This window comes from Odontesthes bonariensis, chromosome 15 (assembly GCF_027942865.1).
Source record: "Odontesthes bonariensis isolate fOdoBon6 chromosome 15, fOdoBon6.hap1, whole genome shotgun sequence".
In the NCBI taxonomy this organism is placed as follows: Eukaryota; Metazoa; Chordata; class Actinopteri; order Atheriniformes; family Atherinopsidae; genus Odontesthes; species Odontesthes bonariensis.
Window position 1 is genome coordinate 22,893,005 of NC_134520.1, and position 21,726 is coordinate 22,914,730.

General features: G+C 40.1%; 1 protein-coding gene across 4 annotated transcripts in view; it reads left to right on the forward strand.

The window, feature by feature from the left end:
* Positions 1–15,759, forward strand: part of armc9 (armadillo repeat containing 9) — a 32,423-nt gene extending 16,664 nt beyond the window's left edge. For 3 of the 4 annotated variants that reach the window (XM_075485562.1, XM_075485561.1, XM_075485563.1), the window contains 13 exons: positions 691–781; positions 1,158–1,281; positions 2,091–2,230; positions 2,485–2,561; positions 2,692–2,766; positions 3,299–3,389; positions 3,619–3,671; positions 5,070–5,168; positions 5,855–5,958; positions 6,740–6,909; positions 7,643–7,748; positions 12,097–12,272; positions 14,274–15,759. In XM_075485562.1, the coding sequence (XP_075341677.1) occupies positions 691–781; positions 1,158–1,281; positions 2,091–2,230; positions 2,485–2,561; positions 2,692–2,766; positions 3,299–3,389; positions 3,619–3,671; positions 5,070–5,168; positions 5,855–5,958; positions 6,740–6,909; positions 7,643–7,748; positions 12,097–12,272; positions 14,274–14,296 (1,329 nt within the window). In that variant the 3' untranslated portion in view covers positions 14,297–15,759. The remainder of the gene's footprint in view (positions 1–690; positions 782–1,157; positions 1,282–2,090; positions 2,231–2,484; positions 2,562–2,691; positions 2,767–3,298; positions 3,390–3,618; positions 3,672–5,069; positions 5,169–5,854; positions 5,959–6,739; positions 6,910–7,642; positions 7,749–12,096; positions 12,273–14,273) is intronic. The other variant, XM_075485564.1, reaches the window with a different exon arrangement.
* The last annotated feature ends 5,967 nt before the right edge of the window (positions 15,760–21,726 follow it).

Here is a 21,726-nt window from a genome sequence, read left to right on the forward strand (position 1 = left end):
TTTTATTGCCTTCACCACTCAACAAGCATACTACAATAGCGGCAGCCAGGAAAACCCATGGCACCTGTGACGTCACACGGAAGCCCCGCCCCCAGTCTGGAATTCCAGGAAGGATTTCCAAGCGGCAATTGAACATTTTCCAAAAGATTTTTCATCAACCAGATCTACAGCATTTCTGTCAATACTATTCTACCACTGGAGGACAGAAACTAAATATATACCGTACACATGTCAATAGTGAATAGATAGGGGTATATCGAAAAAAGCGACATGAATACTGAAGAAATGTAGATTTATCTCACAGGTTTGTTATTTCGTGGATACATTTTTTTTTTTAGTGGCGTTTACTGGAACATGAATTTATTTAATGAGCTATTTATATTTTTCGTCTTTTTTTGCTTTTCTGACCCTTTCAGTCTGCCATATACTTTTGCTACATAAAACACATTGGCTCTGTGGGCAACCCTAATAACAAAGTTGGTTTCTTACCTATTTAACACAAAATCATTCCGGAATACGGTGGTTTTGTCTGTTTTTCCACGTTCGAAATCTTCCACCAAAGTTTTGTCAGGATGGTTCAGAAGAGTTTCCAAACAGCTGAACTAACTGTATCTGTAAGCAAAAATATGTATTTTTAACTGACTTACATTTGGCATTTTTCTGTTCTTCTTGTTCTTTTTTTTTTTTTAGAAAACTCTGCTTCATTTAATGAGATCAACAAATGAGATTGTCCGCCAATACATGGCTCGTCTCATCAACGCATTTGCTTCCCTCGCAGAAGGTAAGTTCTCTTCCATCATTAGATGTGGTTAAGCATCATCATTTCTTTGTAGGATGACTCATTGCCTGACTGGATACTTGTGGAAACTGACATTGATTGAATACCTCAGTAGCTTTCCATTGTTTTATTTTATTTTTTTAATGAGATACTGCTCAGAAGTCTGTTTATCGTATTGTTTTTGTTGTGCTTGAGCGGAACAGCCAAGTTTTAGATTTTTCATTATTGAAACCACTACTTATTAGATGATAAACTAGATAAATCAAGTGTATTTCTAAGCTGTGTATGGAAGACGTTGCCTGGTGATGCTTGTATTTGAGTACTTTCGAGATGTCGGTGTTCTTTTGATCTTTATTCCATGTTATGGTTCTGATTACAGGGCGGGTTTACCTCTCCCAAACTCCCATTCTTTTGAAACTTCTGACAGAGATGCTCAGGAAGGAGGATAAAGACGCTTTGACTCGAGAAAATGTACTCGTAGCCCTACAGAAACTCAGCCTCAGGTACATTTTAAAATCACCAGGGTTTTATTAACAGTTGCACAAGGACCAACCATCATTCTCAAATGAATATAAAGCTCAAAAGAAAAAGCTTTTCTGTAAAGAAGAACACATGTGACATACTGATGGAAAGCTAAGATACTGGTGATTTGATTGATAAAAAGCATTTTACGATACAGGCTCAATCACCATGAACAATAATCAAAAAGAAAATTACAACATTGAGCCTCCTGGTGAACCACTGCCTGGATCCCATCTTCTAGACAAAATTTGCCCTTTCATTGAGAAGACTCCCGGCCGTCTTGTTTAGTAAAACTTTTAGCCCCAAAAATGCACCACCTTGCAAGAAAGTGCTGGGCCCAATATCTTTCAAGATGCTCAAAGAGCGAAAATCTGTTACCTAGTCCCAGTAATACTTGAGTGATTCTGTTTTTTAGGGAAATAAAGTTAAGAGTTTTAGCTTTGAAACAAGACCAAATTCAAATACTAACTCCACATAGTAGCTCTCAGTTGACTTTTTTTTCTACATCGTGGATAGTCATTTGAGGATAAGCCAGATCTATTAATGTTTCCGACTAAGCAAACATATTTTGAAAGACGAGCGCTTCGAACAGATCGATACAAAGTATATATTGTTATTTTCTTCAGTAATGATAAACCTACATTTACATGAACAAGGTACCTAACATTTTTACCTTGAAGAACTAAAACCATAAAATAGGGAATTGAATCATCGATCAAGTTATTCCAATAAATGTAAATATAAATTTTTGCTTTGCTGAGAAGTAAACAAATATTTGTGCTGGTGTTAGGAGGAGTCAGCAGACAGCCATGATAGCAGATGATCTGATTGGCTGGCTGGTGGATGAGCTGCAGGACTCGGACTGCCTAAGTGACTACACCCTGGAGTACTCTGCCGCTCTCCTGATGAACTTGTGTCTGCGAACAAAAGGTAACAATATGAAAAGCACCAGTAGATACAGAGACCAGACACAGCTGGATACAGTCTTGAGAATGAGGAAGTGGTTTTGAGTGTCTCACACACAGGAACCAGATTGAAAAAGTAAATGGCGCTGGAGGGAATCGATAATTAATCTGAGTCATATGACTGAAGGAAAAAAATAAAGAAGGAAACAGATTGTCGTGTTGCAAAATTTAAGTGTGTGCACGTGTGTGTGTCTGTTGGATGACTACCTTTTTTTGCAGGAAAAAGGAAGTGTGCAGAAAACGCCAAGCATGTGCTCAAGGTTCTGACTGACCTTCTTGGACACGAGAACCATGAGGTGATTCACCCATATAAATCTTCTTCTGTGTCCATATATCCTAACTGCACGTTCCCAAATGCGTTATCATTTGTCCTAAAAATCACTAAGACAGAGACCATGTTTGTGAGTGTCACTTTGCTTTCCTCAGATTCGACCATATGTGAATGGAGCCCTGTACAGTATCCTGTGTATTCCCTCTGTGCGACAGGAAGCCAAAGAGATGGTGAGATAGCAGAAATGCTGCTCGAAGGAAACAGACTTAGTTTTTGTTCTGCGCTGCATTTGTCTTCCTTTATGTCAGCACACAGTCAGTGTTTATGCGTGAACCAACGAGTATTCAGGTAAGCCAGACACGAGAAGCAATTTGTGGGCTGCATTTATGCATCGTATATTTTAGAAATGGAAATATGATAAAAGCTTTTTGTTATGAATTGTCAAAGTAACGGAGAATATGGGCAGTGTCAAATGCATCCAACATTTTATTAGGTCATTTCAGATACATTAGAGTGATGTATTTTAATAAATGAGAGAATGTCAGTAGACTCGAGGACCTCTTTAAAACATACTTTTATCAGAGAACCTCTCCTGATTTTAGTTGTTTTTTTTGTATGACTTTCATTTCATTGGTTTACTTCTGTCTGTTTTCTTTATTTTATCCTCCTATTTTTAAACAAGGCTAACTGGAATATTAGCATTCACTGTATGTTTCCCAGCCACTTATGCTCCCTTGTGAATTTGTTCCCTCGTGAATGCAGAGCATAGAGGAGATTCTTCGTTGCTACAACAAAGAGGAAAACCCAGACCTCAACAGACAGATTGAATTCATCATCAAACAGCTCAACTCAAGTCAGTGAAAATAAATGTATTGTTACAGTAGGTGCATAAAACACTAGCAGTCCAAACCTAAATAACTTCACCTAAAGATTAAGCTTGATGTTCTTTTGATCATGTGGTAATTTCATCAAGTCTTTAGACAGTTTTGTATTTCTTCAATCCATTCACAGATTTGCATAATAGCAGGGGAGAAAGAACATATTTGTTAACATCTTTAAACCTTTTGCTGTTTTTCACCCAGCTGAGGAAGAGGGACCAGAGTCAGATGACGAAGAGGAGGATGACGACAATGACGTAAGGACCCCTCTCTGCCTTTTGGGTATTCATTATGATAGCACATTGTTTTTGTCCATCTTTCAGAACATGTGAGCAAACTCGGATAAAAAAAACTAATATGTGAAACAGAAAGAATGACCACTGCTTTGGCACATTTCTCAGGTGTGCACTGTAGATGACTATCTTAACATGACACAGATATCTGGTGTCTCTCACATGTGTGTCCTGCATGTGTGTTGATGGAATTGTTCCATGCTTTGAGTGGCTGCGTGTTGTGTGAAAGTGGGTTATCAAGATAAGGCATTAGCACTCAGCTATTCGGCAAACTGCTGTGTGTTTTTGTTCACAGTTCATGTTTTTATAAGCAACTGAAATATGTTGCTCGCTTCTGAAAGTGAACCTCAACAGCTCAGAAACACAGTTTTCTTGTCATAGCCTTCCAGATTTATGCCAAGCACTGTATAACTCCTGGAAAAAGTTATGGAATCGCCACACTTGGAGGATGTTTATTCAGCTTTTATATTTTGTAAAGAGAAAGTAAACAAAACACCGATGACTCCAAACTATTTTATTTAATACCGTAACATTCTGGCTTTGTATTCCATGGCTGAAAGAAATTTCTTTATCCTTTTTTTGTCTCAGGAAGGAGGTAGAGGAAAGAAATATGGAATCATGGACTGAAAATATCACTTAGTACTTTGCACATCCTCTGCTTTTATGGCTGCTTGGATTCTTTGAGATGTGGATTTATTAGAATATTAAAAAAATGTTCTTTATCATTTAGGTTCTTGCTGTCATGTACAGCAGTGAACAAATTGGCTTTGCAGAATGGAGCCGTGTCATGGATCATTTTTCTTTCCATTTTTAGCATATATTTTCAATCTGATTGAAATCCAGACTGTTTTGAATGTTCTTTCTTGTGCTCGACTGCTCCATTGCTCTCTTCTTGTCTTGTATCGCTGTCCCCACGCACGCAGCTGTGTCAGTCCAGACTTTTCTCTCTTTTGTGGTTCCATGATGGTGGAACAGGGGGCCTCCATCTCTGCCCGTACGAATCTCTAAATGACTCATCTCTTCACACACATCAAACATGCTCTCGCTTCCTGCTCTTACACTTCTGCACTTGTTCGACTTATAAAGTTCCACATAGATGATTTCATACGGATTTAGCACTCTGTATAGGCACTTACACTCAAATGTTTCTTTTGCCTAATTTGGATAAATTGGATAAAATTATCTGCTAAATGACTAAATATAAATGTGAAATGCAAGTACTTGATGAAAGATATTGTTTTTAAGAATATATGAGCAAATGTAACACAAATGAAGTAGCCAGGTGAAGTATCCCACCCCAAGATTCTGTAATAACGATGTTTAATCGTGTAATTTGTCTGCTTTGCAATCGTCTTGTGACAGGAAGATTTAATGGAGATGGACCTTGATAAAGAGGAAGTTCTTCAGCCACAGCAAAGGGAACTGTCTGGGGAGAGTTTGCTCACCACTGAGTACCTGGGAGTAAGAGTCAAACACGTGCACAACAGTTAGGCTGCAGATTGGCTTTCGCTTTCTTTTCTTTTAAATCAGCCTCAGACTGCAGTAAGCAGTGAGCTGGAGTTGTATTGATATTCAGTTCTAGCCAGTTTAAGATACAGCTACAAAGATAAAATATTTTCATTGGCTATTAGACACTCCTTTCGAGCTCGTGTAGAACGGAAAGATTTTATGCCGTTGTGCTTCTTAATCAACAAACTGGTAAACAAAATAAAGAGCATGTCTCTGGCTCTTTGCCCCTTAAAGCATAAAGGGGGCATGCAAAAGTGGTAAATTCATTAAACAGGTCATTTAAGCAAAGGACGTGTCCTTACTTAATGTAACATACAGTCCATCATCCGGTGACTGTAACAAATATCAACATCTGTAAACACAGAGGTCCGTTTCCTTCATTTCGAATACTGATATCACCAGGTGGCACGATCAGTTTTTTTATAGAGGAGCTGTGGAATTATTGAACCCAGCAGGATATACCTAATGTGTAACCCATTGTTCAAACTGATCAGACTTAGGGACCTTTGATATACTATCGTTCATTGTTTGGTAACCAGTAATAAATGTGTTGCACTCATGTTTTTTTTTTTTTTTTTTTTTTTTTTTTTTTTTTTATCTTCAACACCCCTTTCATGTTGATGATGTGTACGTGGTAGATTATGACCAACATGGCTAAAGTGAAGAAGAAGTCACAGCAAAATGTTGACGAGCCCCTGCGACGGCCAGTCACTCCTAGTTCTCACCGTAATGTAAGCGGAGGGTAAGTTATGTACTCGTACATACACAGTGTGATAACGTTGAAATTACAGTTCACTCTTATGACACTCGCGTTTTGGTAGTGTCAAGGTGACAGAGTGAGCAAGAAATGCTCTAGACTTTGTAAAAGGGAAGTAGATGGTCATTTTCATATGATTTGCAAATTACCAGAGAAATCTATTGGATAAATGAGTCTGGCCACCGGCCTCTTTTCTCGAAAGGGTGATCAGTTTACAACAGAACAAATAGCTTGTAGTCTGACCTATAGCCCATTTTGACAATGATTTTTAGGCCCCTTTTGTTCAACAACATGGATAATGAAGTTTTTACTGCCATTAAGTGCAGTGGGTCAAAGCAAGAAAGGGATCATTGACATTTAGCCATGAATCCTCACAAAGCCTAGATTGCAAGGAATCAACAGGACTATGGGTGGAACGGGTTCAGCGGTTCACTGCAAATAGACCATTCTCAAAAGACTGTATGTGAGACAATACCAACAAAACTGATATTAAATACTAAAGAGGTGATGTGACGTGATATGGCCCCAGAAAAAGGAAAGCATCAATTAACTACAAGCAATGGTAACTCTAACCTTGTATTTAATCATGTTATATTAACTATTGTTAGAGAGCGTTGTGTAACCGAGGAAAAGCAGCACAAATTAAACCATTAAGACAGAGGAAGAAGAAGAAGAAAAACTGTCAGAATTATACTGTAAATATGAGCTTTCTGATTCATAAAACCTTAAAATATGCCGTACTGTTTTTTGTTCGTCTTGTGCATAGTGAACATCGAGCCAGCACAAATGCTCGTGAGAGTAGCGGAGACTGGGAATACCACCAGGGCAGACGGAAGAGTGAGGATGGAAGCCTTCCTCCTTCCCAATACAACTCGCGACCTCCTACACGCTCTGGCAGTCGACCCAGCACTGCTGACTCCCTGCGGCACAGCATCGGTGCACAATTTTTCTTTCTTATGGTTTTTCAAAAATGATTTGCAAATACTTGAATGATTCAGTAGTATTAGAACTTACAGTTACTAAAATAAAGCATCTTTGACTACATCTATTCAGATGTTTGCAGTCTCATGACTTACTGTTCATGTTGACTGTGTGTACTGAAAATCAGCTGGAATTTTCATAACACACACTTTGATTTCCCTTCCACCGGCTCCGCTTCATTTTGTGCTTATTGTATTTATTTGAAGTGATGCCCAGTGTCCTCAAGAAACTCGAGGCCCTTGCAGATAAGGACGTTCCAGCAACTTCCTAAAAACTCTTAAGGGATAAAGAGTCACGCCAAATGGCTAATGACCTATTTAGTCTTTCGGTAAAAATGTCAACACAGTATGTGTTTGTTAGCATTTTACAGTTCTTTGATTATTTTTGTCATTGAACTGAAATTGATAGCTTTATTAATCCATAAGGGCTCTATGTTGTTGCACACAATCAACTCCATTGTCTTGTTCATATTTAAGATGAGGTGATTGTTTCCACACCATATTGCAAGTCTGTTACACACACAGAGTGCATCCCAGCCTGTGCCCTCAAAGCACCCCTGCAGTTTCTTTAGCTTCTTGGATTGAACATTCAAAAGTGTTATGTTGAAGTGTCCTCTTTAAATCGGGCAGATTTTTTGGTGTGATTTTTGAGTGATGAAGCTCTTTCACTTTCTGTCATTCTCATTCAGACTCAGAGTGTGGGCGGTTCTCGCAGGATTCAGAGTTAGACGGGGACTATCAAGGTCCAGCCAGGAAAGGACGTTCCCAATCGGAACACAATAGGCACTCTGGCAGGTAAATGTTAACTGCACACAAACGTGTGTGAATGCTGACCTACTGCACGTATATGGAGCACATGTGTGGTGCCCGCGTTTGTTCGTTTACATGTCTGGGAGTTAGTATTATTGGGGGGGGGGAAAGGATTTTCCCTAAATAATTTATCATATAACTTTATTTATCAAGATTAGATTGGTTTGAGACCTGATTCACAATGACATTTATTTATCTATCTATTTATTCATTAATTAATTCTTTTTTTTTTTATATAGACCTTTTGTCGTGCAGTAGCATACAGTTCTGTTATTGTTGATATGTGTAATCTTATAATGTTCATGCAAACGTCGTTGGCCACACAACTAGTAATATAAGAAAATAACAGAAGATACATCTGCCTCAAAATGTATCTGTACATCTCAAAATATCAACAGAATTTACAAGGTTGTTTAGTTATTTCTTTTATAAATTGGTAATTGAGCTATGCTCAGAAGGCATTGTCAGACATGTCATTGCGAACCTGGAACAGAGAGGGTTCAGGGACCGACAGCGTGGCAGTGACGGAAGTTTCTCTCCTGAAATTCTTATCAAGAACCCAAAGCTTTAACCCTGTACTGCTGCCCAAATCTAAGTACAACTTTAAACATTCTCAACTGAAATCAATGACATAGACATCATGGGCATACAGTGTAAATGGAAATTTCAAAATATTCTGACAAGTGGGAACTTAACTACTGCTGTGATTAAAACTATTGGCACCAATGTGAATTTCACTGCAGCTGTCAGAAATCCATAATATTATTTTTGATCAAAGCAATTAGAAAAATGATGTTTGATTTAGTTTCAGTGTCAGTTTATCAACTGAGCAAAGGTCAGCACAGCGGTTCCTGTAAGAAAAGGAGATATTCTTTGTTATTGGCTTTGTGGTCGTGCTATTTGAAGTACTTCAGCCTCAAACTGTTCCTTCTTGATTCATTCAAATATTTACAACTAATTTGCATGCACTTTGAAATTAGTAGCCAGCATGCTGAAGAGAAGTTAGTACAAACTCGGTGGAAAACACAGTGGAAACAAGGCCAAGCAAGGGGCCGTAGCACTCAGCGAGCAGTTGGTGGTGAGACTCACTGGCTCTGATGTTGCTGCCCCAATAGATGGCTGCAAATCGGATCTCTACCACAGACTTGTAGAAGATATGCAACATCTCGCTGCAAACATTTTTTACCCTAGCTTCCTTATGAAGTGGAGTCTGCCTCTGTCCCTTCTTTCAGCCTCAGTCTACTCAGTCTGTTGTCCAGGTTAGCCTGGTCATTCAACTCCACTTCTCCACCCAGGATACATAATAGTGTCAGATTATTCTCATTCCTCCTGAGACACACAATCATCTCCTTTATCTTGTTTACATTCAAGATGAGATTATAGTTCCCACACCATTCCACAAAATGGTTGACCAGTTTCCTGTACTCAGCCTCTTGTCCATCAGTGATACACCCCACATCTGCAGTTATCTGATTAGTTCCCAAGATGACTCTGTGATGTACTGGAAGTCTGGGGTGTACAGCAAGAAGAAAAACGGTGAGAGTACAGTCCCCTGTGGTGCTCCTGCACTGCTGACCACCTTCTCAGTCACACAACATTCACAATCACAAACTGTTTGTCAGGTAGTCAGTAATCCAGGCGAATGTGGAGGCATCCATCTAGAGAGAGATCTAGAAATATGTCTGGACATAGTCTGGACCCCCTTCTCCTTAAATCACTTTTTAACCACACATCCCTGACACATTCTCCTGAAGTTTGTTTTCCAACTTTTTCCAAGTGTCTCTACACTCCTCAATAACTTCCTGTCTCTCTCTTTGAAGACCCACTTCTCACTGTCTTTGTGGGGATGATAATCTCAGGAGTTAATATAGCCTGTCACACACACAGCCGTGGCATTATCTCTTGAGCTGATGATGTCTTAGACAGCATTGGCAGGGGCACAGGGTAAGATATGCACCACTGCTAGACTATCACAGTTGAACTCTCCCTAGATGATATAGACATCAACTCATAGCTAACAGTTAAATGTCCCAGATACAGATCCTCTCCTTGACAGTGACATGTCCAGGATTACACCATCTGTTGTGAACAAGTACTGCAATATCTCTGCCTTTGCTTTTGTCACTGTGTTGATGTCTGCATCTGCCCATTTAGCCTTGAAAACCAGGTATGTAGATGTGGAGTTTGGTTTACATGCTGCTGCAGCTATGTCTGCTGCATAGATCACTTAAAAGGAACGTCAAAAACTGGCAGATTATATTTTATTTAAACTAAGATACTTACTATAAAAAAAAAAATTTTTAAAACGTCACAAATGGTTTTTATCCGCAAGCGAATCTGTTGTGAAGGCTGTGAAGGATGGACGCAAATGAAAACAAGCCACATAACACCGCAGAGGTTCCTGTTCAACCCAGAGATGTGTGTGTGTGTGTGTGTGTGTGTGTGTGTGTGTGTGTGGAGAGAGCTGGCAAGAGTGTTCTTGGACACCAATGGGTGACTCAGCACAGCCAAGCTGGTTTCTGAGACTGTGACATGCGTTTAAACGAGTTATGGCCACAAAGAGACCCATTCAATCAAAGCTCCCATGCTTCTCCTCCCCTTTTAAATCCCAGATGAACTTGACTCCCGAATCCCGCCAACAGTCCCAGGAAACTGCCTCAGTTATCCCTCCGCCCCAAGAACGTAAAACACCTCCACAATACAGCCTGGCTGAGTATAAACGAAACAGCCTCATTTGACCATAGTCTGGATGGCAGGACTTTTATAGTGAGATGAAAAGGGCATTCATATTGAGGAGAATAGGGTCTTAGTAACACAGCAATTTGGTGAAATGCCAGATAAGGAGATGTTGCTTTCTGCAGTTGTTCTTTGGCTAATGAACACATTTGCTCTTTTTTGGCAAAGCAGTTCGTCAAGGGAACACCTCAGGGACAGTCAGGCTGTTTTCTGTTCAAATGAATGAGTTGGGTTTTTAGGACTGACATTGATGCCAGTTTCACTGGGGTGTGGAAGTGCTCCAGTATTGCACCACTACCTTTGTTTAAAGAAATAAAAATCAGTTTGTAACACTCGGCTGGAGCAGATGAAGTCAGGGATGTAGGAGCCAACAGCGAGTACCCTAAACAGAAAGAAGAGTGAAATCCATCCATTTGATGTGATACAGGATTGCTGCACAGGATGTAGGTCATTTAGCCTCTTCCTGATAACAACATTAGGAGAGTTTAGTCCATTGCTGAGCGATTGGATGCAGACAGACTCAATTATTAACGTTGATCCTATTTCTCAGACATTTCTACCTCTTGTCATTTCTCTATTTTTAGTGACACAAGGAACTGCTACTATTTTACATCATTTCCATAACTTAATGCAGAATTTCACTGTATGACTGATATTATTGAAGTTTAAAAGTTATAAAAGTATAAAAGCATCCACATTGAGGGTATGGCAGGTTTAACAGAAAGGAAAAACATACAGGGAATTCCATGATAGAAACTCAGGCTGCGGCCTAGGCTCTGACCGTACATGAATGTCAAAGTCTGAAAGAAATAAACTTAAAAAGGATGATAGGGGTGGAAACTAAATACAAGCTATTTGCTGTGAAAATCTTGAGACTGTAAAATATTAGCTATCTCAAAAGTATCACGACACTCTGTATGGATTCTTATCTATCCAAGTCATCAATAGTGTGTCACCAGAATGGAAGCTATCGACTGAAACGGATACTATTAAATATCAAGGTCAGGAGACTTGCGCACGGTTCACCTTGTACACAGAACAGCCGTGATTTCTTTGCTCTAAACCCCCTATGAAATTAGATCTAGTCATGACTAGAATGCCATGATGACTGAATAGCTTTTATATATACACACACACATACACAGCATTTGAAAGTCAGAGTTGTGTGTTTTCACTGCACCTTTTAGAGTTGTAATTTTTACAGCTGTGTTCAGAAATACTGGGACAAATAATTACAGTATGCCTAATATTTCTATCTGGATGCCCCCAGTGGATCTGAAATGAGGCAATCGTGATGTGATACAAATGTGGACTTTCAGATATGATTTAGAGGATTTACCATGAATATTTCATAAATCTTTTGGCTGTGTTTTTTTTTTTTTTTTGAGCCCTTTTCCAACCACATATGGCTCAGAAACTCAAAACAGGCTGTTGAGATGGGTTTGGGGTAGATTCTGAGTGTTACATTTGGGACGAAAAAAAAAAGAAAAAAAAAACGACAAAAATTCTATAATTTCACAATTCTATATCACAACAAAGCAAAACTTTTTTTGCCTTTTCTTCCCCCTCCCCTCTCTTCTTCCCTCGTCGTCAACAGTGGTGATTATGTGTCTGCATTTAAATGCCAGCGTGAGATTCCCCGCACACCTGACACCACAGTCAACCAGAACAGTGCTCACCGGGATCGCGGGCCGGCCCTGGCACCTCAGTTTTCTCAGTCGGAGCCACAGCAGAGCAGCCGGCCTGGCTCTGCCAGCTCCACAGGAAGTGGAGGTGAGCATATGTTAAAGGTGGGAAGTCAACACCAGCCACCAGCCAATGTTGGCAAACTTTGGCTCCAGCTGGTTACTTCATCTACTCTGCCAGTAACTTTGGAAGACAGCCCATCAGGATTTTGATGCTCGGTGGCTCTCAGAAAACAAGCTGGCATAAAAGCAGTCTGTTTTAATGGAATATTAACTGGGGAGTTGAAGCAGACATGAGTGAAGCCAGCTTTCCTGTACCTGTGTTTATGTTTCTGGCCCATTTTCTTGCAGATATTTTGAACTTACTGTTTAAATTACAAGAGAGCAACTGTCCTCCAAATGCAAACTTAGCATAAAACAGCCGTCCTTGTGGATTTGTGTGGTATTCCAATTCGAAGTAATAGTGTCAAAGCATATAGCAAAACTGTTACAGGTTGACAAATTTAGTTATTTATCATTACCATAGAAATTAGAGTAGCTGATACTGAATTACATGACAGACTCTTTCATCCTGGGAGATGACATGTGATGAAGTTTAGGTGCGACTTGTAAATTCTGACCTTAGTCAAACTTGGAACATTGGCTCTTTTGTACATTTACACTCAAAAGTTTCAGCTTCCTGAAACAGTTTCATTCGGACTGTCTTCTTCTTCTCTCCATTCCACTTTTTATTTACTTTTGGCATTTGCTCTGCTCTTTGCAAATATGTTTCACCATCACAATCCATCCCCGTATTTATCTGAAAACAAAGGCAGACTTCTTATAACTCAACAACAAAAGCATAATTTACTGTAAGATGACTAATCCTGCTTTAGTTTCTTTGAGTTACACAGTTTTAACTTGAAGTCTGTAACCAAATCTGGTGTTGTTGTTTCCAAGTTATGTGTTGTAACTTTCTTTTTGCAGAAAATGGAGACGCAAATTGCGTTAAATTTTTGATGAACACACCACAACAGCAGTCTGTGCAAACCAACAAGCTTCATTAGCTGTCAACTTCATATCTTACACAAAGAACTTGAGTCACTGCAGAAAAGATCTGGTGCTCTTAGCTTGATGATAACATCTCTTTATGCCCTCATGCGTCTTAACTGCATTTTATGAGCGATTACCTCCAGCTCTTCCGCCAGCCGCTCTTACCATAAAGCTTGTAAAACCACCTAATGCTTTCTCGAAGCTACCACATCCTCTTGAGTGTGTTGTACTTTTGAGGTCTGGCAAGTGTCAAACAGCCATTGCCCAAATCATTTACCATTATCATAGTCCAGCTTATAGGACAGTATGAATACACATATGGGCACATATGAAAGTCCAATTCATCTCTGAGCTCTTTTTTTTTTTTTTTTTAAGCCTCTGTCCTTTCATTTTTAACCACCTGAACGTAGTCTATGGCACGACTAATATTTGCTGCCTGGTGGACTGTCGTCACTCTGCATGGAGAGAACACCACAGCGAGTTAGACCTGCCTTTGGTACACATAAGCGCTGTGACGCTCACTTGGCTAAGGAAAGATGGAGGAGGCGTTCGTGCTGCTGACCGGACCACCCACCCACTCAGTCGGTGCAAACAAGGAGGGGAACCTCTGTCATCCCCCTGTGTTGAGAGGATGGAAAATGCAGCTTTATTCTAGTCAAGACAGGTCAGCCAAGCTGACTATTGTGATGACAGATCCCCGTTATGTTGCCATGCAACCAGAAAAAGCAGAGGAAGTGTAAAAGTATCTCGTAGGACACTCCATTCTCATCCAATTGTAAAAGGGACATTTTTTAATTTTTTTCCCTTCACCTCAGTAAATCGGGAAGAAGTCCTTCCTTCTTTTTTAAAAGCGATGGAAACCAAAGCCTCTGGTGTCAAAACAGCGAGGACGAGTCTTTTGTGTGTTTGTTAAACAGGAGACATGTCCAGCACATAAACCTTTGTAATGGCGTACCTTCAAATACTCCCAATCTTTCAGTAAATTAGATGGGGTAGATGCTGCACACACCCTGCTCTTCCTTTTGTTCATCTTTTTCTCTTCTCTTTCCATCTTCAGGCAGGCAGTCAAAGAGGAGGTGAAGAAGGAGCTGTCACCATGGGGTAGCACTATCTCCCCAGGAGCATCAGGCTTCCTGTAACATCATCCCCTCAGGCTGTGATCAGGGTCAGGGCAAAAGAGATGGTAAAGCATCAGCTGCAGCAGCCAGAGGAGAAAGAGGAGTGGGTGGAACAATGTGTAGGATTGTGGCCCTGCATTTTTTTCCCCCCTTTGGCTTCAGCACAGGCTGCTTTGGTAACACAATATGAAGGCAGACAATAATCACAACCCCCCCCCCGCCCAACACAGCCATGCAAACCTGTGCACCGTCAACACCATCAAACCTCCCTGAATTCACTCTCCTTAAGGTAGAACTTCGAACACTTCAAGATATCACAAAAGTTATGTGTTACAAGATGCAATTTGTACATAGAGGGATATATTATACAAAATGCATAACTTCCCATGTTGATTCTACAAGTCAAAGATCCTCTGAATGTCACAATTGTACTGTATTTAATTAACTTTTTCAACTGTGGTGATACATGTCTGTCCATGTAAGAAATAATTTTTGAAGCTTTGTTTGAAATGTAAATCATATTCTGAACTCACAGTTCATACCTGCATGAAAGTAGCTGCTCCTGTTTAACTGACACTTCAGGAAATGCACAGTTCCTGGTGTGACTTGGCAGACTTAATGCATGATTTTAAATGATATTAGTATCATTAAATGCAATATCTGAAGAGAAACAAACGGAATAAATATACAGACTTGGATTTTTGTGAATGTCTTCACATTGTTTGCATTGTACATTTGAGGTGTGGTGATGTGTGTGTGTGTGTATATATATATATATATATATATATATATGTTCAGTGATCATTTTTTTGTTACACTCCATTTTGAAAGATGACGCATTTCCAGTGGTTTTAAATAAATTTGTGTCACATCACCTTCTCTGCTGGTCTTTGCATTCTGTCATGCCTGCTCCATAGTTTCCAGTTTCCAGTCATTCCATTTTTTTTTTGGTTTCATGCCACTTCACAGTTGGCAGCTTAATATAATCCATGAAAAGAATTGTGTATCACTTGCCCGCACATACCAGCCACAAATTGCACATTTTGCCCACCTTTGCACTGCACAGAGGAAAAAGTAATACAATTCATCACAACAAAGAATAGCAGATATTCTGATGATGTAAAGATTTTGTTAGACGCATCTGCTTCACCTGAAAGTCACAAACTTGCAGGAAACAAATAAATGTCCACATTTAAGTCTTTAAGAGTGATGGAAATTAGCTCAGAGAGCTACAGTCTGGTACAAAGCATATTTTCCTCCGTGATTTATGTTGCTGTACACATGATCTCTGTTCAGTAAACTAAACTAATTAGCATTCGGTCCTTTAAGACCTGTCACCTCAATCTGCTTCCTCCTGCGCTGTGCCTCCTCACCGAGCCCTCCTCTGTTTTTAAGTCCTGTATCAGTGGCCAGCCATAAATAAAGTGAAGTGTTAACTGATTGGTTGTCTGTGTCATTTGACATGGTGTGTAAGATTTGTGTGATGACTCTTTAAGATGCTTTAAGATTTGCATGGTCAGGTGTAAGAGTTTTGTAAGTAGGATGTTTGTTATTGTAAAAGTGATCGTCAGAACAATAAGGAAGTTGAGGAAACACTACACTGTGACAGTTCCTTCCCCAAGTGGAATGCAGCCGTCCAGAACACACCTGTGCTTTACCTGCTATATAAGATAATGAGGCATGAAAAGTTATCGCGGTATCATTTACAGAAAGGTTAATGTTAGGGTCCCTGCATAAATGGCAATTGTCTTGAGGAAATATGACTTAGTCTTCTGACCTCTACCAAGGTGTCTTGCAGGAGCAGCTAATCATTAGTCAGAACAGTCCCCCTCTGAATGACATTACTGATATTTATTTCCCCAGTTGGACAGAGTAAGAAGAGCAAAGAAATAAAACTCAGAATTATCCATTTTGCACCTGATATTGTGCAAACAGGCTAACAGTTACCCCACCAGGGCATATTGGGGCTCTTCAGAGCACAGCTATCAGTTATTTGGATTATTAGTACCAACAGTGATATGAACAATGAAAAGCACAGGTGCTCTCACTTGTGTTCAATTTCACTAAAAGCTATAACTAATCACATGTAATCCTGATATAAGAACCCTAAAACACTGGGCATTATAGTAAACGCCCACTTAACCTCAGAAACATCACATCAACAAGAAATGTACTGATGGTTTTGGCTGGCCAGGTTTTTGGTAAATGCACGTCCACCGAGAGGAGGCTTATTCAGCAGTTAACATTGTGAATGCAGCCTGTGAGGTACGGCACAATGTGAGGAAACAGGTCACACATGACACACTGACGCACTTGCGACCAGGTGGCAATATCTCCCTGAGCCGTGCCGGAGCCGTCCAGCTGTAAGAGAAGGAAGCTGTTGCTTTCTCTCAAAACAAAAAGTGTGGATAAAAGGAAGAAGCTTACAGATGTGGGAAATGATCAAATAGAATAGTTTAACTGAAAGTTGACGAGTTTATCACTAATTAGATTTGTCTTTTGTTGGAATCCATATTATACCCATTTTCTAAAACGGTAAGGGAAGGAACAACTGATGTCATCGAGATCTCTGGCAGCCACTTCGGCTCTGTTTATCAGTGGACAGCCATGTGCACGACTGATAAAAGGTGCTACAGACCAAGAAGAGACATTTCAGTATCTGTCTCCCAAACTTCTGTTTCCTCTTGTCCAGACCTTTTGAATAGATGCACTTTGTCGTAAACTCAGGGGGAAAAAAAGGAAGACATGTTACTTTGCTGTGTAAATTGTAATGTTAACGGTGAAAGAGGTCACTCATCAAATAAACTCGAGTCTAAAGCTTATTTTATTTCACTTTTTTAACATTATTGACCTTCCTTGGAATGTTCTGACAAACCCCTCATTAACCTTTAGACGAAAACATTTACAGTTTCACTGTGTGTACATTAGAACATGCTTTGGAGGTCACACTTAGGCCTGTTTGAGTCTGTCTATATGGGATAAAGAAAAAGAAAGAAGAATCAATGTCACAAAACAGCAGCATTATTTCAAGACAGTGAAACACTAACTTTCCTCTGTGCTTTACTGTGGGTATCAAGGGGGCTGATTTATCTGTGGGTGTTCCTCGGTTTAAGCTTGACAGTCCATTTTTAACTCTGAAGTAAGAAAGTTGACGAGATACTCTTAAACTCAAGGGTGCCTCATACTCGTCCTGGGGCTTTTTTCGATGGTGTTTGCTCTGCAGTCATTGGACTGTAGATGTTCCAGTTTTCTGTTGATTTAAGTACTTTCACAGTTTCTAAACTCGCCACTCTTCTCTATGTTGCTCTGTGTCAGAGGTGGGGGATTTTAGCAGGTGAAGATCTGACAAATCACCAAGTACCCATTTCCCAAGCGAGAGGTGGAGGGGAGACCCACAACAACTGTCAGGTACCACGAGGTGTTTTCCGTCATCTGGCCCCAGTGAGCAGCCCATCATAGCTCTGTTTATACAGTGAGAGGAAAGGATGCCGCATTAGAAGTGAAGGTAGTTTCGATGGTGCATATTTGACCTTTGAAAAAGCAGCTCGGCAGAACATTGACGATGATGAAGGCCTTAAGTGCTCCTTGAATGCTCCAAAAGACAAGTAGACCTCACGTTTCCTGAACTTGTCAAAACAAAATATTTCAGGGTGCCAATTACATTGGATGAACACACCGGGTTTCCAAAACTAACAAAGTAAATCATTGATATCTATCATACGACTTAGCAAATGGAATTCAGAACACTCAAGTAGGTTCAAATTCGTCTGAAGAAAACCAGGAAGTTGAATCGGCACTAAAAAATATCTTTCTGGAAACTGTCATCAGCAAAATCACCCATCCATCCACACGAGTGTGTACTGAACTTTCAGAGGACTGGTTGGTTAAAGTATTGAGGAGATTAGTGTTTACCTACGGCTCAAAGGGGGGCATTCATAGCACAGCCTCCCCACACCTTCTTTGTTCTTTCTGCATTTTTAGAAGTTAGCAATCCTCAGTTGATGGCAGAGTGGAAAAAACGGGAGGAAAAACCCACCCTCGAGCTACCTCGTCTTAAGCTGTAAATTCTTTCATGGTGACTAAAGAGTTTCAGAGGCCCCATTCAGTCCGTTGACAAAGTTTAAACAGACTAAAAAGTGATCCTCTCCCAAGTCCCTCAGGTGACTTGAACCCAACAAGGTTTTCACACAAACTTGTGGTGTGAAAAAAAGTAATGGAGGATATTTCAGTTGCTGTTTTCCTCATGTCACTTAACTCTCTGTGAAGACCTTCGGTTCACAGTGACATTTTAGCTGTAGCATAAGATAAAACAAGAGGCCGGAGGAGGCATTGGAAAGCTCTCACTGACAGAGAACCTGTAGGAGTGACGAGTGGTAAAATGATCTGCGGAACACTGTTAGTTCATTGTTCATTCAATTCAATTCAATTCAAGTCTTGAAGATGCAACACAACAAAATTGCAGCAACAATCGTCATAATTTGACAAATAACAATAATAAGTGACTTCCTGTGTTTACAGAGCTCAGGTTTTGTTTTAGGTGAAGGCCTCTGTTAGACTTGAGAGACAAATTTAGTCTCATCAGCCAAGGAAAGCTGAGGTGCTGGGATGTCCTCTGCAGAACTTGCAGAGGCCAAATCTACAAAGAGATAGAAAAAAAGAAAAATCGAAACGGGAAAAAACAGAGCCTGCAGGCAACAGGATGCACATGTGCCTGAGAAGGATGGCGGGTTGGATCCAGGAAATGGAGAGAGAAGGAGAGGAAGGAGAGATTTTCAATCACAGCTGTGTTCACATTGAAAAATTCTTGTTTTGAAGCAGAGAGAGACATTTTGTTCCTCTTTCCCCAGACCGTGAAGAAGCGGAGGGGTACATTTGACCACAGCAAGGGTTCAGTTCAGTTGTGGTGGTAACGGCTGTGCAATCAGCCATCAGAGTGCTCATTTTGTTTTTCCGATGAAGAGACTGTAATGGTAAATACTAATAATGATCCACGATTAGTTAATCTAACATTTCACTTCTGTGAGATATTGCTGTGTTATCGTTATTGACACAATGGCCGCTGAAGGTTAGAAAAGCTAATTAAACCTGCGCATGTTTGGTTTGTCACGACTCATTAACACGAGGCCCTCTGGCCGACGTCAGTAATACTGGAAACTAATACATTTTAGAAAATCATTGTCATTCTACAGGGCGATATCATAGACTACAGGTTTAACCACAAAAATAATTCCACCTCCTCGTGTTTCATCCCCTGTTACGGCCAGTGGCCTTAACCCCTCTTCATTATACAGCGCCCCTGAGTCGCCAGCAGGCTCCATTGGATGCAGCCCTTCCCATCTCTCCTTCCTGGGTGTCGCCCACGGACGTCGTGACTGGCTGGGCAATTGAGTGCTCCACCTATCCCTGAGGAGGACCGGGATATTTAAACCCTCACTTCCTTTTGCTCGCTGCAGCTGTTCCTCTGGTTTGGAACAGTTTGCCCTCTTGTGTGCTGTGACTCTGAGTCTAAGCTTTGTTGCTTGTGTTGTGACTGATTTAAGCTGTGTAGCTTTTGTTAAGCTTGTTAGCCTTTGAGTATCCTTGATTTTGTGTTGCACTTAGATTTTTCTCAGTATTAGTTGGTTTGTGGTCCAGAGCCATTTTGGCCTCGCTTTTAAGTTGAGTCCGAGTTTTGTTTTGTATGGAGTTTGTTTTTCATTAGTTTTTTGTTTCTCATGTGCCACACTCCTGTTTGGAGGAGATTATCTTTGTTTTTGGACCAATTTTAATCCAACAAAATAAACCCTTTTTTATTTTTCAACATCAAACATTATTAATGTTGCATCTCTCACCCGCTGGCCGAGCCGGGATGTAACATCCCCACAGTGCAAATATAAAGAACCGCCCTCTTATCATGTTATCAGCGCTGCTTGCGTAACTCATTATTCATTAGCTGAAGGGAATTTATTGTTTCCTTGTATCCTGTCTATAAAACACTCTCGTTTTGATCTTTTACTGGCTGAGTAATATTTGGCTGTAGCCCACTGAATGGGGTAGAATGCACAACAATGAACATTCAATGCCACCCACCGGCATTTGATCTGGTTTACCTGTGGAGTTTGGGTCAAAAATCAGTCATGACTGGATGCTTGCTGCAATTATATGCTGCTTTTCAGAGCAGAACATCACTCCACATCTTCCACCAGGAAAAATTAGTATTTTACAATTTTAATAAAACCAATATGTATATATATATACATATGTGTATTTTTTTTTTCTAATACAAAGCTATTCATCAGAGATGAAGCTTGTGCAAGAAAACAAAGGTCTCATCCTGTTACAAAGACTTGCATGCAGTATTTGAACAAATGTGCTTTGGTTACGTTACACTTTAGCTTGTTTTCTTAACATGATCTGTATCAATTAGTCAGTCCCACAAAGTCACAAACTTGTGTTATTTCATCCCACCAAAACCCAAGTCTAAACCAATAAAATTTGAACCGATCAAAAATCACTGGGTAAGATTAAACATTCGGTATTGACTGGTGCCTGGTTCTTCCTTACAGAAGCCAGGGATACTTGAACAGATCTTACAGAACCGAAGGGTCCTATCCTGTATTCCTGCTGAAGTCCAACACTACTCCCTCACTGCAGCCAGAAGCAACAACTCAGCTCTCCCAGCACATAAAGATCTGAGGACATAATGAATACTAAGGATTGAATATAGAAACTTAAAGACAGGTTTGAAACCTACAAAGATGGAAATATCCTCTGTACTTCATGAAGGATTGTCCAGTTTCTTTTTTCCTCATGACATTCAGGTCACAGTGACTTTTCAGTTGTATCTACTGTGCTGGTATATGTTTGAACATATATGTTGTTTGCATGCAAATGTTACTGCCCATACTTGTCTGCAACTTAGAAGCAGTCCCTGCATCTTTTGCTCCGGTTTAATGACAAAAAATACTTTTTATTCTGTTCTATTCTGTCTATCTATGCTTTACATTTTGCCTAAACTCAGCTGGCTGATTGACAGCCTCTTCCCTTGCGCTCACATACTTTATTTTCCCAGTAGAGCTGTTAAACTGGACATGCTCGTTTTATGTAAAGACTACAGGAGCAGAGAGAGAGTATTGATAATGGTTTAGTATTAGCCAATTACAAGATGTAATTAGCAGACCCTTTCAATTGACTGAGTCTTATAGATGATAGATCAAAATACCATAAGTGGGGACCAGAGACAAATCAGTCTTTGTGGTGCATTAAATACTTTTCAATGACACATTCAATGAAAATAAAGATTTTATGCAATGTAATCATTGCAGTCTGAAAAGGTCTTCTGACCTCAAGACTTGTTTTTTATTCTGACATTCATCCTCAACCTTTAGACCTTTAAGACGCAGACGTTACTCG